The following is a 27,616-nucleotide window of genomic DNA, read 5'->3' as shown; positions in this document are numbered from 1 at the left end:
CCTAGAACTTAAAGTATAATAAAAAAAAAAAAAGACATTCCCAAAGAAAAAATAAATAAATAAATAAATAAAATTAAAGAGGAATAAATTGGTTTCAGTAGATGACCTTAAAAAAAAAAAAAAAGATAATAAAGAAAACTCTCTTACTTATTTTTTTTTTTATTTATTTTGAGGCAGGGTCTCACTCTGTTGCCCAGGCTGGAGTGCAGTGGCGTGATCATGGCTCACTGCAGCCTCAGCCTCTGCCTTCCAGGCTCAAGCGATCCTCACATCTCAGACTCCTGAGTAGCTGCGACTACAGGAATGTGCCACCATGACCGGTTAATTTTTTTGTAGTTTTTGTAGAGATGGGGATTTACCACGTTGCCCAGGCTGATCTTGAACCCCTGAGCTCAAGCAATTCTCCTGCCTCTGCCTCTCAAAGTGCTGGAATTACAGGCATGAGCCATCATGCCTGGCCAAAATCGTGTATTTAGACAACTATCTTCCTCTCAAGAACTTCTAACCAAACAGGAGTCTAAGTTTACATTGTTTTCTAGGCTTTTATTATCTAAATATTTCCTCCTGCAAAAAAATGCCCTAAAATTCTTTGAAGTGTCAGCTGCAAAAAATATTTCTTAATTGGATTATTTTATATGTTTTTTACCACTTTATCTGCGAAATACATTAGCATCAGTAGTTATGGCCCATAAGCAACTATTATCAACACCTTCAAATTGTTTGCATTGATAACTATATGAAGTACTTTTTTAGGGTTCTTTGGATTATAGTTTAAAAACTGGGGAATGGTATTTGTTGGCTGGTCAGCAGTGAGTAATGGTTCAGCACCCATGCTGTTTTGTGTAAGACCCCTCAGGCTGCTAGACTGTAAGTCTTACCCATGGTTTCTGTGTGGACATACACAGTGGCTGACTGTGCATTCCTTTCTCTTGAGAATTCAGTTGTTTGCTGGAAATTGAGTTTTCAAATTTCGTAGGTTCTTTGTCCTCGTTTTTTGAAAAATATTTAAATGATGTTGTCCAAGGGGCTTACAGAGAAACAGCATGACCAACTTTCGGGAAATTAGTAAGCAATAGGGTTATTTTTAGCTTTTTCTCCTTACAAACATTTCCTTTTGTTCTTTAAAAGACATTGTTGATCTTTCATTCATTTGCTGTGCTCTCTCCCCAGCTACAAAATGGCTTTTGAATAGAATAAGCCCTCTCTTCTCTACTCTGCATGACATAACTGTGTTTTTCTTTTATTCAATTTTTCTCTAAATCGTGAATTATTCATTTGTTTATGTTTTTTTCCGGATACTGGATACTCCCCTACACACACAAACACACACACACACATTTTTGTTGCCATTTGGAGTTGACTTCCTCCCTCATATGCAACTAATGACTGAAAAATCTTCATACAAGCAGGATATACAAAGTCTGTATTTTTGTCAGTACATCATATGGTGGTGGCTGATGGTATGATTTGGCCTTTATTTGCTGTAAGTATCTATTTAAAAACCATCACCTTGAGAAAATTGTGCAGTAGTGTCATGGGATCCTTGGGGTGTCGCATCACCAGCCAGAAACCTCTGTGACTAGTGGTGCCATTGCTCAAGTTTTGCTTGGGCCCACTGGGCCGACTCAGCCTGGCAGGCTGCACTCAGCTCGCACTACTGGCCTGAATCCCATGCCTGCCAAGGGCAAGTGGAGTGATGAGGGGTGCATGAGTGAGCAAGCTTGGGGTCCAACCACTGTACACAGTCAGGCATGCTGGCTATGGCGGTGCAAACAGCTCCAGGTGCCGGCACAGGCGCTGAAGGCAAGGCTGCCTGCAGCTGGACCAGGCGTACCACAAGCAGCTTTCACAGCTGGCACTGGGGAACACAGTGGCACCCAGAAGCTTAGAGACGCTGGGAACCACAGAGCCCCAAAGAAGGTTTCATAGCCCTGGCTCAGGGAGCTCCTAGGTCTGGGTTCCCTGAAGGGCCACAACTCTTCTCTCCTTGTTGCCCACAGCATGGTGAACAAGGGGCATGTTTCAGTCCTGTTTGTGTTACAGCCCTTTGGGCCCCACCATTCGGCAGGTCCCGAGTTCCTGTCCCGTGCCGAGGAAGAAGGAGGTACACAAACAAGTGGAGAGTGAGCAAGGCAAAGAGGAGCCTTATTGAGCAAAATAACAGCTCAGAGAAGACGCACAATGGGTAGTTCCTGTCCACAACCAGGGTGTCCCAGTGTGAGTGTTCAGCTATCAGCAGAGTAGACCCTGGAGCGGGTAGCTCCTCTCCACAGGCAGGTTGTCTGTAGAGGGTTCAGCTTTCAGCAGAGAGGAGACCCTGGGGTGGGTAGCTCCTCTCTGCAGCTGGTTGTCCTGACATCAGCTCAAGTCTGGCTGAGTCCAGTGTTTTTATGGGCTTCAGAGGGGAGAATGTGCAGGCTGATTGGCCTATGGGTAGGCCAAAAAAAAGCACCATAAGTTCCCACTCTGGTCTGCAGGACAGGCAGCCTGGCCCCCAGCCTTCAGGCCTTCTCTGGCTTGAAGGTAGGGCTTCACCAAGGACCCACCCCTTTCTGCCCAGGAACCTGTCTGCCTGCTACCACTGTTTATGGTGCCCACAGTGTTCATGCAGAGGGGTGCCTGCAGGCCAGTGCCAAGCTGTGCTCAGTTCCTCCCTCAGCTTCCCTCCCATGCTTGTCAGTGCCCAAAGTTCAGTAGGGGCTGAGACAGCAGGGGGCTAGCATGTCAGTGCCGTCCTGAGCATACACACACCTGGCCAGGTTGTGACATTGCCTGGGCTTGACCTCAGCTTTGCTCCAAGATCAGAGCAGGTGCCGCTAATGGGTGGGGGGAGCTTCCTGGGACCCTGAGAGTGCAGAGATGCTTGGGTCCACAGCCATGGCTGGGTAGCTGCAGCTACACCTAGGAGGGTGGGGCTCCTGCCTCCTCCAAGCCCCTAAGAGTACAGGGATGCTCAGGTCTGCATCCATGGCTTAGGCAACTTCAGCTGTGCCCAGGAGGGCAGGGCTCCTGCCTGCTCTTGGCCCCCAAGAGCATAGGCATACCTGGGTCAGCAGCTACGCCCAGGAGGGGGAGGCTCTTGCCCTGCCAACTCAGAAGGGGGAAGGACTTCTCCCTGTTCCTGGCTCCTGCCAGCTGCATGGAGCACACAGCCCTAGCCACACTTCCCCTACTGCAGCCAAGATGGGCCACAGCTGACATCAGTAGTATTGGAGAATCCCAGGTTCAGGACAGATGTTACAAAGGCTGGTCTTTACACTTCAGCTACATGTTTGATCTTTGAAAAATCTTCCAGTATAAATAAGTAGTCAAATATCTAAGGAAGCACACTGAAAACTCACTTTAACTCTTCACATAAAGGAGGGTTTGATATAAGACTTTTGTATTTTAGATCCCATCCAAAAGGATTTAGTCATTTTGTAATATCATTTAACCTTTTTTTTTTTTTTCATTTTACTGTAAGATACGGAGACAGTTAGCATTTGTGGTTAAGATTGTGGGTTATGAAGTCAGACTGCCTGGTTTCAAATTTGAAGTTACATAATTAATCTCTGTATGCCTTAGTTTCCTTATCTCGAAAAAGGAGATAATAGTTAGTTCATACAATTATTTTGGGATTTAAATCAGATAATCCATATAAAGAGCCCATGATATAAGCACACCTCGTTTTATTGTCTTTCACTTTATTGTACCTCAGATACTATGTTTTTTTACAAACTGAAGGTTTATGTCAACCATGTTTTAAGCAAGTGTGTTAGTGCTGTTTTTCCAACAGCATGTGCTTACTTCGTGTCTCTGTTCACATTTTGGGATTCTCACAATATTTCAGACTTTTTTCCTTATTTTTGATGGAGTCACACCCTGTTGCCCAGGTTGGAGTCTAGTGGTACAGTTTCAGCTCACTGCAACCTCCGCCTCCCGGGTTCAAGTGATCTCCTGTCTCAGCCTCCTAAGTAGCTGGGATTACAGGAGCATACCACCACTCCCAGCTAATTTTTTTTTTTTTTTTGTATTTTTAGTAGACATGGGTTTCACCATGCAGGCCAAGCTGATCTTGAACTCCTGTCCTCAAAAGATCTGCCTAGCTCGGCCTCCCAAAGTGCTGGGATTACAGGTGTGAGCTACCACACCTGGACAACTTTTTCATTGTTATTGTATCTGTCGTGGTGATCTGTGATCAGTGATTTCCTTTTTTATTACATAGAGACAGGGTCTTGCCATGTTGCCCAGGCAAGTCTGTCAGTGCTGTTTTTCCAACAGAATGTGCTCACTTCATGTCTCTATGTCACATTTTTGTAATTCTCACAGTATTTCAGACTTTTCCATTATTATTATATCTGTTATTGTGACCAGCAATCTTTGATACTACTATTGCAATTGTTTTGAGGCGCCACAAATCATGCTCTTACAAGACAGTGAACTCAGTTGATGAATGTTATATGTGTACTGACTGCTCCACCGCGCCATTTCTCACCCCCTCCTTTGGCCTCCTGTTCTCTGAGACTCAACAATGTTGAAATTAGATTAGTCAATAACCCTACAATGACCTATAAGTGTTCAAGTGAAAGGAAGAGTCGTAAATCTTTTGCTTTAAATCAAAAACTAGAAATGATCAAGCTTCATGAGGGAGGCATGTCAAAAGATGAGATAGGCCTCTTGTGCCAGTCAGTCAGGTTATGAAACAAAGGAAAAGTTCTTGAACGTTATTAAAAGTGCTACTCCAGTGAACACACAAATAGTAAGAAAGCAAAATAGACTTGTTGCTGATTGGAGAAAGTTTTAGTGGTCTGGATAGAAGATGCAACCCGCTACAACATTCCCTTAAGCCAAAGTCTATTCCAGAGCAAGACCCTAACTCCCATTCTATGAAGACTGAGAGAAGTGACAAAACTGTAGAAGAAAAGTTGGAAGGTAGCAGAGGTTGGTTCCTGAGGTTCAAAGAAAGAAGCTGTTTCCATAGCATTAAAGTGCAAGGTGAAGCAGCAATTGTTGATTTAGAAGCTGTGGCAAGTTAACCAGAAGATCTAGTTAAGATCATTGATGAAGGTGGCTACACTAAATGACAGATTTTCCATGTAGATGAAATAGCCTTCTATTGGAAGAAGATGCTGTCTAGGACTTTCAGGAATGCTAGAGAGGAGATGTCAATGCCTGGCTTGAAAGCTTCAAAGGACAGGCTGACTCTCCTCTTAGGGGCTAATGCAGCTGGTGACTTGAAGTTGAAGCCAATGCGTATTTACCATTCTGAAAATTCTAGAGTCCTTAAGAATTATGCTGAATCCACTCTACCTGTGCCCTATAGATGAAACCACGAAGCCTGGATGACAACACATCTGTTTATAGCATGGCTTACTGACTATTTTAAGCCACTGTTGAGATCTACTGCTCAAAAACAAAAGATTCCTTTCAAAATATTACTGCTCCTTGACAAAGTACCTGGTCACACAAGAGCTTGGATGGAGATGTTCAAGGAGATGATGTTGTTTTCATGCCTGCTAACAGAACAGCCATTCTGCTGCCCATGGATCAAGGAGTAATTTCAACTTTCAAGTCTTATTATACAAGAAATGCATTTCATAAGACTACAGCTGCCATAGATAGTAATTTATCTGAGGGATCTGGGCAAAGTATATTGACAACCTTCTGGAAAGGATTCACCATTCCAAATGCCATTAAGAACGTGCATGATTCATGGGAAGAGATCAAAATTTCAACATTAACAGAAATGTGGAAGAAATTGATTTCAACCCTCGTAGATGACTTTGAGGAAGGGATTCAAGACCTCAGTGGAGGAAAGAGCTGCAGATATGGTAGAAGCAGCAGGACAACTAAAATTAGAAGTAGAACCTGAAGATATGACGGAATTGCTGCCATCTCATGATAAAACTTAAAGAGATGAGGAGTTGCTTCTTAAGGATGAACAACAAAAGTGACTTCTTGATATGCAGTCTACTTCTGGTGAAGATGCTATGAATGTCATTGAAATGACCACAAAGGATTTAGAATATTACATAAACTTAGTTGGTAAAGCAGTGGCAGGTATTGAGATACTTGACTCGTTTGAAAGACATTCTATTGTGGGTGAAATGCTATCTAACAGCATCGCATGCTACCAAGAAATCTTTCATGAAAGGAAGAGTCCATTGATATGGCAAACTGCATCTTTGTCTTATTTTAAGAAATGGTGACTGGGTGCGGTGCCTCACGCCTGTAATCGCAGCACTTTGGGAGCGGATCACCTCAGGTCAGGAGTTCGAGACCAGTCTGGCCAACATGGTGAAACCCCCATCTCTACTAAAAGTACAAAAGGTAGCTGGGCATGGTGGCGCCCACCTGTAGTAGGGAGGCTAAGACAGGAGGATTGCTTGAACCCAGGAGGCGGAGGTTACAGTGAGCTGAGATCATGCCACTGCACTTCAGCCTGGGCAACAGAGCAAGACCCTGTCTCAAAAAAAAAAAAAGGAAAGAAATTGCCACAGCCATGCCAACCTTCTGTAACTACCACCCTGATCAGTTGGCACCCTGATTGTAACTACCACCGTGATCAGTCAGCAGCCATCAACATTGATGGAGGCAAGACCCTCCACCAGCAAAAAGATTATAACTTGCCGAAGGCTCAGATAACCATTAGCATTTTTTAACATGTAAGGTATATACATGGTTTTTGTGGGTGTTTTTGGTTTTGATTTTGGGTTTTGTTTTTGTTTTTGTTTTTGTTTGTTTTTCTTTTTTTGAAACAGTCTCACTCTGTCGCCCAGGCTGGAATGCAGTGGTACTATCTTGGCTCACTGCAACCTCCACCTCCCAGGTTCAAGTGACTCTCCTGCCTCAGCCTCCTGAGTAGCTGGGATTACAGGTGCCTGCCACCATGGCTGGCTAATTTTTGTATTTTTAGTAGAGACAGGGTTTCATCATGTTGGCCAGGCTGGCTTGAACTCCTGACCTCAGATGATCCACCCACCTCAGCCTCCCAGAGTGCTGGGATTACAGGCATGAGTCACTGCACCCAGCCATGTACGTTGTTTTTTAGACAATTCTTTTTTTTTTTTTTTTTTTTTTTTGAGACGGAGTCTCGCTCTGTTGCCCAAACTGTAGTGCAGTGGCCAGATCTCAGCTCACTGCAAGCTCCGCCTTTCGGGTTCACGCCATTCTCCTGCCTCAGCCTTCCGAGTAGCTGGGACTACAGGCGCCCGCCACCTCGCCCGGCTAGTTTTTTTGTATTTTTTAGTAGAGACAGGGTTTCACTGGGTTAGCCAGGATGGTCTCGATCTCCTGACCTCGTGATCTGCCCGTCTCGGCCTCCCAAAGTGCTGGGATTACAGGCTTGAGCCACTGCGCCCGGCCTAGACAATTCTTTTGAACAGTTAATAGACTAGAGTATAATGTACATTTATAGACTTTTATCTGCAATGGGAAATCAAAAAGTTTGTGTGACTCACTTTATTGTGATATTCACTTCATTGCAGTGGTCTGGAACTAAACCCACAGTATCTCTAAGGTATGCCTGTAATGCCTGACATAGGAAAGTCTCAACAGATGTTAGCTAATATTATTGTATAAGATTGTTTTATTTAAGATATAAGATGTAATCTTAGAATATCATATACTATAATGAGACAAAATATTCCATTTCTGGGGACCCTTACCTCTTTCCCTGCAAGAAGTTTTTTATTGGGATATCCTCAATAGAGGTGGCCTAATTCCACAACCAGTGAATTTATTTATCCTTGCCCCTTTAATATTTGCATCTCTTCATATCTAGTATTGGCACAATTATAATGAGAAATCAAGCAAAACATTTTTTTGCATAAAGAGAGGAAGGCAGAATGTGAGATGGCGTTGACATCTGTGCCTCTGCCCTGGGCCAAAAAGCAGGGTGGGTATTTGCTGCTGATTCGGCACCCCATCTGCTGCGTTCTCTGGTGGTTACATGCCTCTTCCCTTTCCCCTCTGTTTGGAGCCCCAGGGATGATGAAGTCAGGGAGAGAAGGTTGGAATGTAATGCTTCAGAGGAGAAAAACAGGACAGAGGTTCAGGGAAAGACAACAGAATGAGGAGCCCCATTCTGCAGATGACCCAGTAGGATAAATGCTAAGTCTTCTCTGCCAATGGCAGTTTTACAAGTGTTTGAAGGACGGTGTGAAGGTTAAAAACACTAGCCTGTTTTAGCGAATCTCCGTTCCTCTGCTTGAGAGCTTTTCTGACGTCTGACTCAAGAATTTACTAAACTTGGTTTCATTAAACTCTTTGTAAACCTCTTGTTTTTTTAACTCTTAGCTCAGGCCTTCAGAATAAGTCCCTTATTTTTACCAGGAGTGCTCTTAACTTTTGAATATATCTGTTGTTTCTCTTTTCCTATAGCATATAACTCACTCCACTTGCCAATTAATTAACAAAACTAACTCCTACTAAAGCAGCTTCTTATTTTAAGGTAACATTGTCTACCTGATCTGAGAGGTAGAAATCTGACTTTCTACAACATGGTAATCTTAGAACCATTCGTTTAAAGTTTAAAATGCAAAGCATCGCACACTCAAAGTCTATAGTGTTGTGATTGAACTCTTTAATTAATTTTGGTTAAAACCTAAGTAGTTAAGCAACAGAGTAATGAGTGCCCAGAAAGGCATGGATTGAGTAAACAAAAGTTAGCAATTGGAAGGAGGAGCTAGGGAGAAATTGCTTGTTTAATGGATCTCTTCGTTTTTAATGGAAAATTCTTTAAAAATATTTTTGCTTTCAAAGCTTAAGGCTTGTTTTTAGCTTAGACTGATAGTATTTTTCAGTTATGATTTTCTGATGGTTATTCCAACTTTGTCTACAATTCAAAGGAATGAAATTATTACTGTAATGTAGAGTATTTGGGGGTTATTTTTCACATTGCTCAGCTGCTGTATTTTATTTTCACTTGACTATGAGGTTATTCTAACCCCTCATTCAAAGGGACAGTGGAGTCTAATTCTGCCTTAAGTTTTCATGACTCTTAATAATTATTCGTTGCATATGTACTTTTCATTCAGTTCTTTAAAAAAATTCTCTGTGTTTGCTTTCTAGACTGATTTTGCACGATTTAGCGGAACAAATGTAGAAACTGACTTTGTAGAGGTGCCATCGCAAATGCTTGAAAATTGGGTGTGGGACAGCGATTCCCTCCGAAGATTGTCAAAACATTATAAAGACGGAAGCCCTATTTCAGATGATCTGCTTGAAAAACTTGTTGCTTCTAGACTGGTCAACACAGGTATGACTTATAATTTTAAAAAGGAAAATAAATTAGAATCTCTTAATGCAGAATTGCTGTCACCTCCTTCTGTAGAAATTATTTTCATTTTAAATGGTATCCCAACTGCTAGTCTGAGGAGTGAAGAACATTAAATATATTGGAGTTGGAAACCCTGGAATTTTGTCTAAGGCAAAAAACCACATCTCCTTTTAAATCTTAAGTAGAATGAGATGTCCTGCTCCCATTTTATGAGCGCTACTGGAATCTGTTTTTGGAATCTACAGTCTTGTGATAATAGAACACACAGTTCTGTCTTCTCCAAAACATGCCCAAACATTCTTATGTTATTAGGTCTTCTGACCCTGCGCCAGATTGTTTTGAGCAAAGTTGATCAGTCTCTTCATACCAACACATCACTGGATGCTGCAAGTGAATACGCCAAATACTGCTCAGAAATATTAGGAGTTGCAGCTACTCCAGGTATGTAACTACTACGAATTGAGTTCATTTCCCTGTGAAGCACGGGGCATTCTCCTCACACGGCAGGGGAGATGGAGTTTGTCAGACAGATTACCTAATTGTTTCTGATTTCTGTAATCAGGCCATGACTTTCAGATAAGCATACTATGTCCTTTTGAGTTATCCCGTCCAAATGCGCTTGAAGGAAAGGTGGCTCCAGATCTGCAGCATTTTAGTGTAATCAGGCGTGAGCAGTTGGCCTCCGCCCCAGAGCTGGGAGAGCCGTTCGTGTTGGCAGCACACCCTCAGCTCCTTCCTCCCTGTATGCATCATGACTTCCCTGTGATTTTCAGGAAGAAATTGGCAGAAGGGGAAGTTTTTTAATTTTTTTTCCTTTGCATATAGTATTTTGTTTATTTTTTCCATCCCCTCAAGCATTTATCCTTTGTGTTACATACAATCCACTTAAACTCTTTTGGTTATTCTTAAATGTACAATTAAATTATTGACTGTAGTCATCCTGTTACGCTATCAAGAAGGGACATTTTTAGGCCTGGCATGGTGGCTCATGCCTGTAATCCCGCACTTGGGGAGGCTGAGGCGGGAAGATCACTTGAGCTCAGGAGTTCGAGACCAGCCTAGGCAATAAAGGCAAAACCCGTCTCTACAAAAAATACGAAAATTAGCCAGGTGTGGTGGTGTATGCCTATAGTCCTAGCTACCCGGGAGGCCAGTTGAGAGGATCACCTGAGCCTGGGGAGGTTAAGCCTGCAGCGAGCCATGATCGCACCACTGCACTGCAGCCTGGGTGACACAGTGAGACCCTGTCTCAAAAAAAATAAAGGGTATTTTGCGGGAGAAGCATGAACTTCACCTTGTTTCTGATACTGAGGTCAGTTAAAGCATTTGACTAGCAGTTTGTAACCTGAGATTTATGGGACTCATGCATGGGCGTGTTTATATTTGTATGTATATGTTTTAAGCCAATATATAGTTGTGCTTTTATGTGTAGTTGGTAAGGTGGATTTTTTTTCACTAAGGAAATTGTTATTAAAATGAGTCAGCCACATTTACAGAGAAAATAAAGATAAGAATGGTCAGTTGAGTCATTCTAGGCTCCCCACATAGTAAGCCATAGAGCACCTTTGTGTCACAAGCCTTTGTGTAGCAAGTACATTTTTAAATGTACAATTAAATTATTATTGACTATTAGTCATCCTGTTATGCTATCAAGAAGGGGCGTTTTTAGGCCTGGCATGGTGGCTCACGCCTGTAATCCCAACACTTCAGGAGGCCGAGGCGGGAAGATCACTTGAGCTCAGGATTTTTGACAAAATCCTATATAAAGTAGCCCTACAGGTAGATTGAATTGGTGAAGAGTTCTTTTTCGGGCCAGGCACTGTGGCTCAAGCCTGTAATCCCAACGCTTTGGGAGGCCAGGGTGGGCAGATCACTTGAGGTCAGAATTTCGAGACCAGCCTGACCAAAGTGGTGAAACCCTGTCTCCACTAAAAGTACAAAAATTAGCCAGCATGGTGGCATGTACCTGTAACCCCAGCTACTTGGGAGGCTGAGGCAGGAGAATCCCTTAAACCTGGGATGCTGAGGTTGCACTGAGCCAAGATCTCACCACTGTACTCCAGCTTAGGTGACAGAGTGAGACTGTCTCAAAAAAAAAAAAAATTCTTTTTCAGTAATTATTAACCTAAAATAAGTGCAACTCTGAGACATTTTAGATATAAAGAGGTGTGGCAAAGAGTAGGGTTAATATTATTTTTCAAGACATACATGTTTAAGGGATAAGAAAGGACTGATTTCAGTTCTAAAACACTGAGCTATCTGATGGGTGTGGACAAAGCCGCTGAAACTATCATTAGGCATTCCAGAACTTGGAGCCGAAACCAGCTCTGAGGCTGAGCCATTGATAGATGTTTGTAAACATCTTGGCCAAGAGAACACATAAGCCCAAGGAGTACTAGAGGTGAGATGATATCATTCACTCTGTGCTCCCACAGCTGGGCTCCCCAAAGGGAAACCTTAGCTAGCTGTTAACCTGATCATTAACGTTTGCTATCACATTGAGTGAAATGTATCTTTTTTTAAAGGCACAAATATGCCAGCTACTTTTGGACATTTGGCAGGGGGATACGATGGCCAATATTATGGATATCTTTGGAGTGAAGTATTTTCCATGGACATGTTTTACAGCTGTTTTAAAAAAGAAGGGATAATGAATCCAGAGGTATAGTATTATTTTTCTCCTTTTATTAATTTTGTAATTGCTCCTTCCCCTTTAACTCCTAGTGTAAAATATTGATCATACCTAGATTTTACTGTAAGAGGCTTGGTAACAGCTTTTACCTCTGAGGCCTTGCATCTTTCAAATCCTCGTACATCATTAAGTTGCAGTATATAAGTGATTGATTCTACAGCTTAAAAAGAAAAAGTAGCATATTTTGTTGCTTATTAACATTCCAGTATATTACATAATTAAAAATTCAAAGCTTTGTTTATGGATTTGAGAATCTATGGCTGCTAGTTTTGACATGTACAGTACAACGTTTTCGTTTTATAGGAGGTTGGGACAGAAAGTTAAACTCCTTCCTGATGTAAATGGTTTCCCTGTGTTTTGATATTCTCTACACACTTTGTGCACTCTCTGTGGGAGACGCCCTTTTTCTGTGGCTGGCATGCCCCACCCACTACATAGTTTGTGACCTTTGTCACAAAGTTGCTTCATTAACCTGAGCCATTACTTTCTGTGTGCAGTGAATTGACTGCCAGGTAGCTGCCAGACAAATCTTCCTGATTTATAGCCCCCAATCTCCATTCTTACTGAAGTCTCATCCGTCAGATTATTTCCAAGGCTGATGCATTTTCCAGTGTATGTTTTTAAATTGTTTGATTCAGAAATTAGAAGACCAAATTATCAAAATCAGGTTCTCTGTGCTTATTTCAACCAATTGATTTGTTCTCCAAATGTTTTTTCTAGATTGCGTAGTACCTTACACATATGTATTGAAATACATTGATGTGATTTAGATCACCATTCCCTCCCCATCTTCCTCCTGAAATAACACCTCCAAGGTACCCATACTTCATTATTTTGAAGTATTTTGTCTCCCATCCCACCCCACCCAATCTGTTAAGTCCTTGCAATTATTTTTCCATTACCTGGCCAACCCATTTACAAAGGTCAATTGCTGACTATTGTTCTCACAGACATACCTACTGCTGCATGACCTTCAACCAGGACCCGTCCCTTAATGCCTCCACCATAGAGATGGTGCCCTTAGGACTCAAAGTATTCTGGGGAAGATTGTATGACTCCACTGACCTGCCCAACTGCAAAGTCATGCTCTCTAGCCTGAACTGGACCCCAGTGCTCTCTGTGGTCCAAGTCCATTCCCCTTATTGATTTCCCTCCAAGTCCCCACCACCTCTCTCCTCTGTCAGCAGATGATCTCTCCTCTTTATTAAGAAAATTAAGATCATTGAAGCTGGCTGCAGCGGCTCACACCTGTAATCCCAGAACTTTGGGAGGCAGAGGTGGGAGGATCACTCGAGTCCAGGAATTTGAGACCAACCTATTCGATATAACAAGACCTTGTCTCTACAAAAAAAATAAAATTAGCCAGATGTGGTGGTAGAAGCCTATAGCCCCAGCTACTCTGGAGACTGAGATGGGAGAATTGCTTGAGCCCAGGAGGGATGGAAGCTGCAGTAAGCCGAGATCATGCCACTGCACTCCAGCCTGAATGACAGAGTGAGACCCTGTCTCAAAAAAAAAATCATTGAGAATGAGCACCTTCATCTTTCTTTCTCTGTACTTCAATACTTGTCTTATTTTCTCCTGTCTCAGAGGAGATGTGTCTAGCTCCAAGAGTTCCTGGTTTGCTGTCTTGGAAAAAAAACTTGCTACTGATTCTGATAACCCCAGTCAGTGCTACTGCTCTGTTCTTTTCATAGCCTAATTTCTTGGATCCTAATTTCTTGGATCCTAATTTCTTGGATCAAAGTCTTTGCAAGCCTCTCTTTCCTTGCTTTTGCCCCCACCAACAGAATTGGAAAGTTACCCTTCCTCCATAGTTACCACTGATGACCCAGTTACCAACTCCGAAGGCCCTCATCCTTCTTCTTTACTTCCTGCTTCTTGTTATTCCTCTCTCTCTTCACAGCCCTCAGCGCGACAATCAAACCCTTTGTTACTTCCCAGTACTCCCTGTGTGTTGACAAATTTATGTGTTCCCTTAGGTCTCTCCACCTTCACAAATGTATTGGTTCTATTTTGTTCACCTAAAATATATGCCTCCTTCATGTGTGCATCTCAAAAATTCCAGCACTCTTAAAGGTCTCACTCGTGTGACCACATGTTCAAGAAGTCTTTGAGATTATCAAAAACCAAAAGTGATCTTTCCATCCTTTGAACATACGAGTGGACTTGGAGGAGTGCACTAAGCCTTCCCTGTCACCTCCTCGGTGCTGCCACTATGTGACCACATACCTAGTACCTTCTCTCATTACCTTTTCTCTTCTCTTTTGGAGAACTGTCCCCTAAAACAAATAAAAATTAAAAATAAAAAAATAAAAATAAAAAATGAAAAATAGACTAGTTTTTAAAGAAAAGCAAAGGACCAAAAAAAGTGGTCTTGGGCATGGGAGAAGGACTTCAGTAAGCTTTTATTATGTCCAGATTATTTAATGTAACTATTACCAAGTGAAAAAACATCATATTATAAAATATTTTATACCATAGAATACAAATGTTGATTTTAAAGTGTGTTTAAAAAAAAGCACATCAAAATGTTCATGATTATCTTTGGGGATAGTTTATGAGTGATTATTAATTTTTTCTGTACTTTTCCTGGAGCTTTTCACTATTTTTACATAATACATAGATTGTTTTAGAAACCAGAAACAATGTTTCAAAGAGAAAAATTCTAACTAGGTAAAAGTACAGTTATGACATCTTACTGGCAATCATTGGTGAGGATTCCTGGTGTTAAGTGTACACTGCCTCTCCCAGCTAGGCCTTCGCCATCATCTCCTCTGTGCTTGCCCTCATGTGACCACATACCCAGAACCCTCTATCATTACCTTTTCTCTTCCGGTTGTCAAGGTAGCAGCCAGATTACTGATCCCTGTGGTTCCAAGGAACTTGCAAGTGTAATAGAAGCAGTTCCTGCTATTATGCTTCTCTGTACTTCCTCTTATTCTCAAGCTTCACAGTTTGGCAGACAGCCATACTACTCTTATTTAGACAAAGGTGCTGGGTTGAACTTAGAGAAAGCATCATCCCAACAACTTGGAGTTAAAACTTGTGATGTGAAAAACAATTTTCAGTGTTACTAAAATGATTTGTTTTTCTAAGACCAGCCGAGCGGGCACAAAAGAACCAGCGGGTAGGCAAGTGTAGGAGCAAAACTGCAAGTTTATTTTTGGTCATCTAAGGTGTGGGGAAGAGGTCTGTCGGCCTCCGGCAAAGAAGGCCGTCAGAGTCCCCCGGTGGGGCTCTCGGACGGAGTTCCTGCTGTCCCGACATCCCAACAGGAGTGAGGACTCAGGAAGGCCACGTGGCTCACTGGCCGAGAGCGGCTTTTCTAGGAGTGGGAGGGCAATAGGCGGGGCACGGGCGTGTCGGGGGGGCGTTCCGCAGGTGCGACCAGGTAAATCTTGGTCTCTTAGGATTGACGTCACCTGGCGCATGCCTGGTTGGTCTGCACCTTCCCTGGGCGCTGGCTGCATTTTCGCGCGCGCGGGAAGAGCTGGTGGTGAAGAAGAACCTGGAAGTGCACCATCTTGCCTCCGTTTGTCCAAACAGTCCAACCTTTTATTGATAATAGTGATAAAGGGGCGCCGTGGTCTGTCTGGCTACTTCCTGCTGTTAAGGGGCGTTGTTAAGGTCAGGGCCTATGGTTGGTATTTGGACGCACAGATGAAAAATAAAATAAGGCACAGTATTAGTATAGGAATGAGGAATGGAAGCATTTGTTGGAATATGGGCAAAACCCAGAAGGATGGTCCTGGCAAGGTTGGGGAGTATGAGATAGTTAAGAAAATTTAGTAAGTTTGAGGCGAGTGGGGGAAAGCCAAACTGATTTCCACTGATTGCTTTCGGTAGGGGCCCTTTTAGCTGGGAATGAGGAACGAGTGCACAAAGTAGTTGTTGGCCAGGCAGCAATTAAGGAGTGGAGTTTTTCGTGGAGTGGATGGCTTTCCGCTTACTCCTACTACAGAGATATTGGATGGAAGGCTAGGTCCAGAGAAGGACGGCAAAACAGAATAGGTAGCCTCACTGTCGATTAAAAAATTAATTGTCTTACCCGCTACCAGGAGAGTTACCTGCAGCTCGGCGAGGGTGGTGGGGGTCCCCAAGTCTTGGCACCTTTAGTTGTCGCCGTCCACATGTAGGAGCCGGAAGGAGCTCCCAGGATCCTGGGAAAGGGGGTCATGTGGAGGCGCGGCACCTGTTCTCAGGGTGGGGCAATCAGACTTCCAGTGTCCTCCCTGCTGGCAAGCAGGGCAGGGGGTTGCTGGTGGACGAGGGTTAGGACATTCACTGGCCTAATGTCCTGATGCCTTGCACTTATAGCAAGGCTGCGTTGGGGCTCGGGGACCTTGCGGACACCTGTTGGCATAGTGTCCTGCCTTGCCGCACTTATAGCAGGCTCCTTTTGTAGCTTTGGAGTCTGTGGGGTGTGTGCTCTCTGGTCTGGGGTTACGACTGGACTGTAAAGCCGCTGCTAGAAGCTGTAACTTCTGTTTGAGGCGAGCCTGCCGTCTCCTCTCTGGAGTTATAGACCTTAAAGGCTAATTTAACTAGGTCTTGTATTGGTGTCTGAGGACCATCCTCTACCTTTTGAAGTTTTTTACGAATGTCAGGAGCTGATTGAGAAATGAAGTAAGACGCCAAAATGGTGGCCCCTGTAGGGGAGGCCAGATCTAACCAGGTATACTGGGTTAGAACCTCAGTCAGTTTAGGGTAGAGGTTAGGATAACCTGGAGGTCATGCCAAGTTAAGTCATAGGCCTGACAAAGGTATCTAAATTCCTTTATGTATATGGTAGGATTAGCTGAGAAATCACCTAAACGCTTCTCAATTTTGGAAAGATCGGCCAATGAAAAAGGGGCATGTACTCTGACTACCCCCTCCGCCCCAGCCACCTCTCGCAAAGGTGCTAACACTGTAGGAGGGTGTGGGCAGAGATAGGGGACTCAAGACAGCCAGTTGGGGGCCCTGAAGGAGGCACGGGACCGAGTGGATTACTAGTAGATAAAGGAGGAGGAAGGAGGAGTCTGGATGGGGGAAGGAGGAGGAGTCTGGGGACGAGAGCCTAAGGCCCAAAAGCCTTGTATGTAATTAATTTCGGACCACTTGCCTAGCCGCTGGCAGAAATTGCTGAGGTTGATCACGCCACAGTGGAAAGGAAAATTAACCGCTTCCTCCTAAGGTCTTGTTCGAGCTGTAAGGTTTTTAAATTGGCTAGGAAGCACCCTAAGGGGGTGCTCTTTGGAAATTTGGACTGGGGGGTTTCCCGTTTGTTTCCTCTTTACTTACACAGTGGACACAATGGAAATGGAAGTGGATCTCTGCCTGGCTTCAAAGCGTCCTTTGGAACCAGCAGAGACAGACTGGAGGCTCATGGAGCCAAAGGGGAGATTACCTTCAGGCGGACGTCTCCGTCCTGAACGGGTCTCCCGAGCCACTTGGTGGCTCAAAATGGACCTCGGACCTGTGCAGGATTTTTGGCCGAGGGAGGTAAAGAGGAGACAAGGGCACTTACCCCAGAGAGGCCGTGAGAGTGAGGAAAGCAGGTCTCAGGTCCAGGTCCGTCTGCCGTGTGGGAGCAGGAGGAGGTTCCTCAACCCTTAGAGGCCTGAGGAGGGGTCTCCTCCCGGGTCTTCGGCACCAACTGATTTGTTTTTCTAAGACCACCAGAAACGCGTACAAAAGAACTAGCGGGTAGGCAAGTGTAGGAGCAAAACTACAAGTTTATTTTGGTCACCTAAGGTGTGGGGAAGAGGTCTGTCGGCCTCCGGCAAAGAAGGCCAGCAGAGTCCCCCCAGTGGGGCTCTCGGACGGAGTTCCTGCTGTCCCGACATTCCGACAGGAGTGAGAGACTCAGGAAGGCCGCGTGGCCCGCTGGCCGAGGGCGGCTTTTCTAGGAGTGGGAGGGCAATAGGCGGGGCACGGGCGTGTTGGGGGGGCGTTCCGCAGGTGCGACCAGGTAAATCTTGGTCTCTTAGGATTGACGTCACCTGGCGCATGCCTGGTTGGTCTGCACCTTCCCTGGGCGCTGGCTGCATTTTCGCGCGCGGCGGGAAGAGCTGGTGGTGAAGAAGAACCCAGAAGTGCACCATCTTGCCTCCGTTTGTCCAAACATAAAATTCTGGATTCAGCAGTGCTGTGTGTTATTAGATGTCTTAAGCCATAAGGCTGGTGTTAATTCCTTCCTTTACACTTTTTCCTTTCCTTTCAAATGCTCTGGGTATCATGGCACTTCCTGCTCCTCTGCTGTCACAGCAAGAATGGACCTGGCTCCAAAAACCAAGAAGAATCCCTTGGCCCTCACTTTCACACCCTTTGCAGATACTAGAAGATGGTTCTTAAGCAGCCATTTTATTCCCTCATACAATATACTATTTGGGGTTTTTTGTTGGTGGAGGGGGGGGGTGTTCTTTAAAAAAAAAAGACACAAATATTTGCTATAAAATAACACTTGCCTTACAAAATACAGCTACCCAGTTATTAAAAATTAATCCTTTGGGACAATAATCCTAGTCTACAAAAAACAGATCGTTATTATAGCTATGTGTGATGAAGACAAAAAGAAATTCTTTTGTTATCCCAAAGCATTAATTTTTAGTAACTGGGTACTTGTATTTTGTAAGGCGAGTGTTATTTTAGAGCAAATATTTGTTTTAAAAAGAAAAGAGGAAGAAGAACTCCCCCCACAAAAGCAATATACATCACGGAATACAGTACAGCCGTGGAAAAGAACAAGATCTGAAGCCAGAAGGCGGAGGTTGCAGTGAGCTGAGATTGCACCATTACAGTCCAGCCTGCACAACAAGAGCGAAACTCCATGTAAAAAAAAAAAGAACAAGATCATGTCCTTTGTAGGGACATGGATGGAGCTGGAGGCCATTACCCTTAGCAAACTAACACAGGAATCAAAAACCACATACCGCATGTTCTCACTTACAAGTGGGAGCTAAATGATGCGAACACATAGACACGTAGAGGAGAACAGCACACACTGGGGCCTTTTGGAGGGTGAAGGGTGGGAGGAAGGAGAAGATCAGGAAAAATAACTAATTGGTACTAGCTTTAATACCTGGATAATGAAATAACCTGTACAGCAAACCCCCATGACACAAATTTACCTGTGTAACAAACCTGCACTCATACCCCTGAACTTAAAAGTTAAAAAAAGAAACAGAAAAATACTTCTTCAGACCAGTACACCATACATTACTTATTTTGTGCCATAACCACAGAGTGTTATTAGCCAACACTGAGAAAGGTGGCATTACCTGGAGTTGTTCCAGACTCTGTGCATTTGCTTTAGTTTCACATGTCAGTGAGTGGTTGCTTCAGACACATAGACAGGATAAAAATATGAATTTTTAATGATATAAAGGAATACTTCATTGATCTGAAGTCATGGGAATCAGAGCAATCAAAATATATCCTGCAGACTTTGTTGTCTCACCCTGCCTAATGTGTGTGTGGGTCACTTTCAGAAGATAGCGGGATGGCCCTTCAAAGCATCAGTGCCTGCTATTGTTAGTCCCCAGGCACTAGAGAGGCTGGGAGCTGAGAAACCACATATTGTTGACGTTATTGGTTATGCAATAGAGAGGACTGTGTCCAGGCCTTCTCTCTGTAACCTGCTGCCATCCTACAAACCCCAGGGTCTGCTCTGGGGGCCATTTCAGATCTTGGCAAGCAGAACTATAGAAAGTAGCAGTAGAATATATTAGGGTATAGTTTTCATTCTGTTTTGAGGGCCTCTATCAAAGTATAATAACTGAGTGCTTACCTATAATAGCCTAAAACTTTGCTACCTCTGGTTTTATCTATAGTTTTTAAAATGTTATTCTTCATAGTAAATAGACATCACATCTTAACTGTTTAATTGCTTTGTTATATATTACCTAAAGTACTTTTTTCTCAGTGAACATGAAGTTGTCTCATTGTCAGACATTCTTTTCACTTTTCTAACTGTTCTCTTAAATAATTATGGAATGGAACTGCTTGGGATTAACGCTTTTCCAGGAAGCTCTCGAAGGTCTTTAAGGTCACCAAATGTGAATTCAGAATCCAGCAGCTAATCATAGGTTGAAAGAATGGGGGCATTTTAACTAAGGCCATTTCTTTTTATAAGGCAACTTCACTGTGGGAAAATTTTCTAAGAGGTAATAGACATTGTGAATTCAAAGGCAATTATATTGTTAAGCTACTATTATCTTCCTCCTCTTTTGCATTTGGAGAAATTGCTAAGCTTTGTTTCTTCCATCAGAGGAGGAGAAATACGAACAAGTACCACTTCTGAAAGAAATACTGAGAAAGTCAAGGGAGTAAGTGTAACTGTATTTCAGTCTGTAATGCCATAAAGAAGGAGCTACATCTTACATACAATAATAGCCACAGAAACATGAAGAGTCTTGGTTAAACATGACAAAGAATCACTTGATAGAGAATCTATAATACAAAGCTAAGGATCGCAGTGCCTGAAACAGAATCCTAGGCCCAATTCTTCCTGTAAAGTGTTGCTAAAAGAGAATATGAAATCTCCTCTCCAGAAGGTTTTTACAAATGGCTTTAATTCTCCTCTCTGTCTCAGCTCTCCTGATGTACCACCCAACAGCTGATTTTTCTTATAACTGAACCTTTTCTGGTAGCCTCAGGTTTTGCCTGACTTGAGGGACAAAGGAAGGAATTCGAATTGATTTCCAACCTACTTCTTGAATATTTACAAGGCCAGGCCTTCTAAATCTTGAATCCCAACCAGCTGGAAGCAGTTTTTCTTCCTTTGTGCTCTTACAGCCCTTCTTTGTTTGCTCTTAGCATCCCAGTAATCTGCCTGGTTAATTGTCTATTTCTTTATCTTCTCTGATAGATCAGAAGACTCTTGTAAAAGAAACTATTTTATTCAGCATTGGGTTCCCTTCTCTGCTTCACAACTATTTAATTTAATTACTGTTTTACATATTTGTGCCTCTTTGGACCTGACTGCTGGTTTTCCCCATCCGCTTCCACTTCTCTACCCCCCATACATACTCCTACCCAGGGTGTTTTTTCCTTTGGATCTCCCCCCTCCCTATAAAGGTTTACCCTTCTATCCTCACAAATCAGTAAGGTTTCCAGAAGGCCTCTTCTAATCAGACAGCAATTCCTACTACTATTCTTGTCTCTCTCTCTATCAGCACCAGTTTTGTTCTCTCCCTCCTTTGTTGTTGTCAAAGCAGTTCCTTTTTTCATTTTTGTCCATTCAAGGTCTCCCCACCCTCACAGAAAACAAACGGTGTGCTCTTGGGAGGGAGTTACCGGCTATGGAAGGAGAGGTTTCAAAGTTCAGCTTTAAAGCAGGCTGGTGAGCTTGTCAGGTGCCTGATCGTCATCACCCGTCCTTGACTGGTGGCTCTCTGCCCTGATGACTGTCACTCCGTGTAGGAAGGAGACAGCTCTGACTACACTCCCCACAGTCATCCATGCTGGGAAGGATGGAGGAGGGGTGGAAAGTTAGTGAGAGCCTGCATGTGCTGCTGCAGAGATGCCCAAGATAGCAGGAGACCCCCTCTGTTTCCCATTTATATATTCTCATTGCTGATAAATGATGGACATCCTTCATTTAGGTAATTATTATTGCTATTAAGATATTACCTGAAAGGGTGCGTGTTATTGGATAAAATGAGTGCCTGACTGCCTTCTCTCTCCTACTTAATATTTCTACTGAATTATGCATTCTATTTCTTATTAATAGTGGAAATGAAGTTCCTTATGCCTTTCTTTAGCTTTATTAGATGATAGAACTAATTTTGAGGAAATGCCACACCAGGAATGCATTTGTTTCCCTGAACTGTATATACATAACTGAGCTGGGGCAGTGTGAAAGGAAAGAGAGGAGAGGGAAGGAGGAAAGGAGATGGGAGGAGGAGAGGTTTATTGATTACCGCTATATGCCAGATATCATGCTAGGGAGCAAACAGAATACTGAAATCACCTCCTCTAACTGTCCAGAAACTGAGTGAGATAGGCATATTCCCATTTGACAGATGAGGAAATCAAGGCCCCAGGTCACACAGCTAAGGATTGAGCCAAGATTCAAACCTGGGCCTGACTCTGGAGTTCCTGATCTTGCTTCAGAAATCGTCACTGTTAGAGAAGACTTGCATAGTTGCCAAAAGATACATGCTAATCTTCTAGGATTAAAAAAGCCACAGAGGTGGATGACACTGGTTTTCCTTCATAGGAAAGCTCTAGATTTTACTATATGCAGATCTTCCTGAAGGGTGTTTCTAACATGAAAAATTTTAGCAGTTGTCTTAGAGCTTCTCTTCTTGATTTCCTCACGGTTACAGTTTCTTTATAAACAAAGTATTAACCGAACAACTCAGGGCAAAGACTCCTTCCACCTGTGGCATATGTCTCCCAGACCATGTTCTCTCACACAGAGCCTGGTACCCCCCAAAACACAAAAATTCACTTAACTGTTTTTTTTCTTAAGAAAGGGAAGATCCTGTTACCAAAATGACTCTTAAACTCTTCTCAAAACTTCATTGCAAAGGAAATGAAACTATTAAAAGACCATTGCTCTGTAATTCAGGAAATTGAATCAACTTGTTTGGAGCCATAGGCAGAGGAAGATTTGAGCTGTACTGAGCCACATATTGTGAGACAAAACAGTGCCCTGCTCTGAAATGATTTTACCATTCATGAGCTGTCTCTTTACAACACCATGGAACTCCTCAAATGCCTCCTTTACTACCTAAAATTACAGTTCTCTGCACAAAATGGAAATACTTTGTCAGATGTTCACATTTGGAGTGATTTTTTAAAACTTTCATTTCTATTTTCCTTAATGTTTCTATACTTGTCAAATGCATATGTCTTTTTAAGAAATGAAAGACACATGATACATAGATCTTGAGCTTGAAGAATTTCTGCAGATGAAATACTGATGATTGAGATTGGGTGATAGGTTCATGAGAGCTCATTATACTGTTGTCTCTACTATTAGTATGTATTTTAAGTTTTTCATAATAAAATGTTTAAAATATTTTTGTAATTCTGCAGAAAAATTTAACTCCCATTGTCTGCGTTCTTCCTGTGCTGCTCTACCCAGGGCGAACAGTCTTTCCATGCTCCAGCCACCCAGTTAACACTAGTCAGATTTAGTCATGGTGAGCAAAGAAAGGAAGGGAAGGGAGGTAAATCGTGGTTGGGCTCACGAGCCATAATATGCTCCTTCTTAGCTCAGTTAACGTCCATGATAAGCACAGCCATCACTCACATTTTAGATTCGAGATTGCTGCTGTAGTTGTAATGAATTGCTGCAGAACAGGCAAAATATGACGTGTTTTTGTTTGTTTGTTTCCCCGAAAGCTGATTGAAGGCTGGGCACGGTGGCTCACACCTGTAATCCCAGCACTTTGGGAGGCCGAGGCAGGCAGGTCACTTGAGGCCAGAAGTTGGAGACCAGCCTGGCCAACATCGCAAAACCCCATCTTACTAAAAATACAAAAAAATTAGCTGGGTGTGGTGGTGCAGTCCTGAAATCTCAGTTACTCGGGAGGCTGAGGCATAAGAATCGCTTGACCCTGGGAGGCAGATGTTGCAGTAACCCGAAACTGTGCCACTGCACTCCAGCCTGGACGACAGAATGAGACTCTGTCTCAAAAAAAAAAAAAAAAAAGAAAAGAAGAGGCAGAGGCAGGGGCAGGGGCAGGGGCCCGGGGGCGGAAAGGGAAGGGAGCTAATTGAGTCTAGCTTCAAGCCCTGGTCATCAGTTTTGGGAAGTTCAATATCAGTGACTGAACGCCTTCTGCTAAGAAAATGAATTTAAAACTTGGAAATAAGGCAACAAGACTGCTGTGTACCTTTTTAATATCATACTAGAACACTGTGTAACAAGCCCCCCTAAAGACTATTTTATGCTCTGGGCACTAGACCTGTCCAGTGTGGTAGCCACATGTAGCTGTTGAGCACTTGTAATGAGGTTAAGTACAACCGAAGAACTGAATTGAGATGCACCGTAAGTGTAGAAGACACCCTGGATTTTGAGCCCTTACAACAACAGCAACAAAAGTCTCCATAATGTGGATATTGACACATGTTGAAATTATACTATTGTGGATATAGTGGTTTAAGTAAAATAGTAACATTAATTTTACCTATTTGTTTCTTTAACTTAAAAAAATGTGGTTAGTAGAAAGTTTAAAGTTACATACGTGCTTCATATTATGTTTCTGTGGGACAGTGCAGCCCTAGAGTTTCTGAGAAGGTAACTTTGACTAGTTATTTACTCCTGATTAGAGTCCAGACTGTGAAGTTAAATGTTAGCCTGTAGATGAGTAATAAGCTGCAAATGATTTCTATTTACAGCCAAATGTAACCCCAAAAGTTTGTATTCTTATGGCCCTAGGACATAAATCGTTTTGTGTCTAACTTGGTAGATTTCATCCATGTTTTATTTTCCTTAACAGTTTGACTAAATTTACCTCTGATGGTTGTACCAATCAAAATCTTGTTATAAGACAGAGCTGGAAATTCTCTAGCTCTTCTTGTACTAAGTCCTGTTGATCAAGTGATATAATGAATATAAATTTAAGTGTTGCTCTATGAATTGTTTGTTATGTGTATATTTGGAATTATGCTTCATTGAATTGTCTTGCCTTGCTTCCTTAAAAGGACAGTGAAAGGGAAGTGAAAATATTGAACAATGCAGATACTGAATAGCAACTATTTTCTTTCACTCTATCTGTTCCTGTGTTTATGTAAATAAAAGTAGAGGAACTGTGACGTTTTAAAATTCCAGACCTCCATCCCCAAAGAAAGCTTTCTAAAGGTCCTCATTGCCAGCATCGCACCCACAAAAACGTCTTGCCCTCCCCTGCGGGACATGTGCGGCCCTCCTTCTCTCATCCCTAAGGAGGAGGGTTCTGTTGTTGTTTTGAATGAGCCCGTCATAAAAGCAGCAGAAACCATGTGACAGTAGCCATGCTCCTGTTTCTGGGTACCCAGAAGGCTATTTGTAGCCTTCTTGAACACTTGCTTTCTAACCCTTTTGAATTTACAAGAGATAGCACAGCAAATAGGAACCTGCCGTATATTCCATTTGGCTATATTTTGTTTGTTTGTTCGTGTTGTCAGCTCACTGCCTAGAATCTAAGGAGACAAGACCATAATAAAGGACAGTGTAGAAGACCTGAAGTTTTAAGCTCCAAATCTCTTAGCTACCAAAATAAATAAATACTACAGAGCTGTTTGTGAGCAAGAGAAAACATCTAGACAGAGTAAGGCTAAAGTCCTTTTTCCTTCACCCCTACCCTTTCCTCTTTTGCAGTTAGAGATTTGGAAAATTGCTATAACCATGAATTATTAGGTATGATGTTTTGTTTTATTAGGTTGGAATGAAATACAGAAACCTAATCCTGAAACCTGGGGGATCTCTGGACGGCATGGACATGCTCCACAATTTCTTGAAACGTGAGCCAAACCAAAAAGCGTTCCTAATGAGTCGAGGCCTGCATGCTTCGTGACCTGGGGATCCTTGGTAGCCATCCATGTCTGGAGAACAAGTCGACATCACCGTGTGTTACTGGCCTGGAAACTGAAGGGAGTTTTACAAATGAAAATTTAGATTTCTATTGACATCCTTTTGTTTTCTAATTTTAAAAATTATAAAGATGTAAATGGAATTATAAATACTGTGACCTAAGAAAAGACCCACTAGAAAGTAATTGTACTATAAAATTTCATAAAACTGGATTTGATTTCTTTTTATGAAAGTTTCATATGAATGTAACTTGATTTTTTACTATTATAATCTAGATAATATGATATAAGAGGGCTAAGAATTTTAAAATTAAATCATATACATGATATAATTTGATCCTTCTTGTATCTTGAAGTTTTGTACTTGGGATTTCTGGACTGATAAATGAATCATCACATTCTTCTGGTAAATATTTTCTTGGAGCTCTGTGTCAACTTTGATCCTTTGTCTCCCAAGAAAGTGTGACCTCTCCTTTGCCTGCATACCTCAAGGCCAGGGGAATATGCCTCAGTGGTGCATTTTTTGTATATCAGGCCGCGTGATTCCCAACTTTCTGCCATACTTAAATTACGTTCCTCCATTTGAGTTTTGTCTTTTCCGTCTGAAGTGCAGTCAAGAGTATCAAAAACTTATGTTTCAATTAGACTGGTCTAATGTATAAGTTTTTGTATCTTGTATTAGAGGATTTCGTAGCTTGTATGAGAGGCTCATTTCCACTTCAGCATACAAGATCATTAGTCTTTTGGCATGTGTGCCAATTAGAATACTAAAGCAAGTCCAAGCACATTTTTCTCTTTTCGTGTTTCTAATAAGTGTTAGGGACTTTGCCTCTTTTGCTTACCACATCCCCGAAAGTGTCAGGTAGACATGTCACAAATGGCTCTGTAGAGAGCCATGGGAAGAGAGAGGAGGTGGATGTGGAACATAAAGGGTTCAGAACCTCCAGAAGAGGAATGGATTTTAGACAGAAGCATTTTAGGACAGCTGCTCCAAAGCCTTATGTGTATGATGAAACTTAACCACAGGGAAGAGACTCTTCAGTAGCCTATTCCGTCAGGTAATGTTTATTTTAAGTGAACCTTTGGATCTATCTTTAACTCTCTTTATTGTGAGTCCAAATTCCAATTCTGCAGCAGACCAGTAAACTCACAGTATTTTTCCTGTAGGAATCTATTCAATAAAGGAAACCAAGACAGGATAATAAAATTAAAAAAAAAAAAAAAAAAAAACTTTGAATGTACCCTGCCTAGGTCTTCCAGTTTTTTTCCAGTGCATACCTCAGGTATGACTTTGCTAGCCAGGGACAAAATTAGCACCTTTCGATTCTCTAGTCCAAGTGAACTTTGTGCTAAATAAAAAATTATTATACTACATAATAAAATTACAGACAGCAGGAAATGCAAGAGCTAGGAGATTCCTACATTATATCTGCCAAGCAAATACCTTAAACATCCACCTGAAATCCTACTACCCTCTATTCTGAGATAATTTGCCCAGCCCTTCTCTTCCCCACACTCACTCAGTGTCACCCCCGTCTAGTCCCTAAAACTGTTTTTGTGGTCTTTGCAGCCTATAGTAGTTTTCTCACATCTTTTCCCCCACCAGACTTTTCTGTTTTCCAGTTTCAGGCCAAAAAAACTCTTCAGCTTTTTCCAGTGTGTCTCCTTAACAGCAACTTTACCATTTGAAATCTTATTTCACACAGAAAAACTAAATTGATGTGGAAAGGCTGCACACAATAAAGTTATATTATTATCCATGAGAATGAATTCATATTTCTTTCATACTTTTTTTTTTTTTTTTTTTTTTTGAGACGGAGTCTCACTCTGTCCACCAGGCTGGAGTGCAGTGGCGATATCTCGGCTCACTGCAAGCTCCGCCTCCTGGGTTCACGCCATTCTCCTGCCTCAGCCTCCCGAGTAGCTGGGACTACAGGCGCCCGCCACTGCGCCCGGCTAATTTTTTGTATTTTTAGTAGAGACGGGGTTTCACCATGGTCTCGATCTCCTGACCTTGTGATCCGCCCGCCTCAGCCTCCCAAAGTGCTGGGATTACAGGCGTGAGCCACCGCGCCCGGCTTTCTTTCATACTTTAACATTAAAACCGAAATACATGACAGCAAAAGCACCATGGTGTTCTTTTTATTTAGGGC

The 27,616-nt window shown here is 42.5% G+C and overlaps 1 protein-coding gene across 2 annotated transcripts in view; it reads left to right on the top strand.

Moving 5' to 3' along the window:
- Positions 1-27,226, top strand: part of NLN (neurolysin (metallopeptidase M3 family)) — a 105,819-nt gene extending 78,593 nt beyond the window's left edge. For both annotated transcript variants that reach the window (XM_011961300.1, XM_011961301.1), the window contains 4 exons: positions 9,052-9,238; positions 9,572-9,700; positions 11,785-11,921; positions 25,313-27,226. In XM_011961300.1, coding sequence (XP_011816690.1) covers positions 9,052-9,238; positions 9,572-9,700; positions 11,785-11,921; positions 25,313-25,447 — 588 coding nt within the window. In that variant the 3' untranslated portion in view covers positions 25,448-27,226. The remainder of the gene's footprint in view (positions 1-9,051; positions 9,239-9,571; positions 9,701-11,784; positions 11,922-25,312) is intronic.
- Positions 27,227-27,616: the final 390 nt, after the last annotated feature.

The sequence above is a fragment of the Colobus angolensis genome, unplaced genomic scaffold (genome assembly GCF_000951035.1).
Source record: "Colobus angolensis palliatus isolate OR3802 unplaced genomic scaffold, Cang.pa_1.0 Scaffold546, whole genome shotgun sequence".
Taxonomy (NCBI): Eukaryota; Metazoa; Chordata; class Mammalia; order Primates; family Cercopithecidae; genus Colobus; species Colobus angolensis.
Note: the sequence above shows the minus strand (reverse complement) of the source record. Positions and strands in the feature narration are given on the sequence as shown.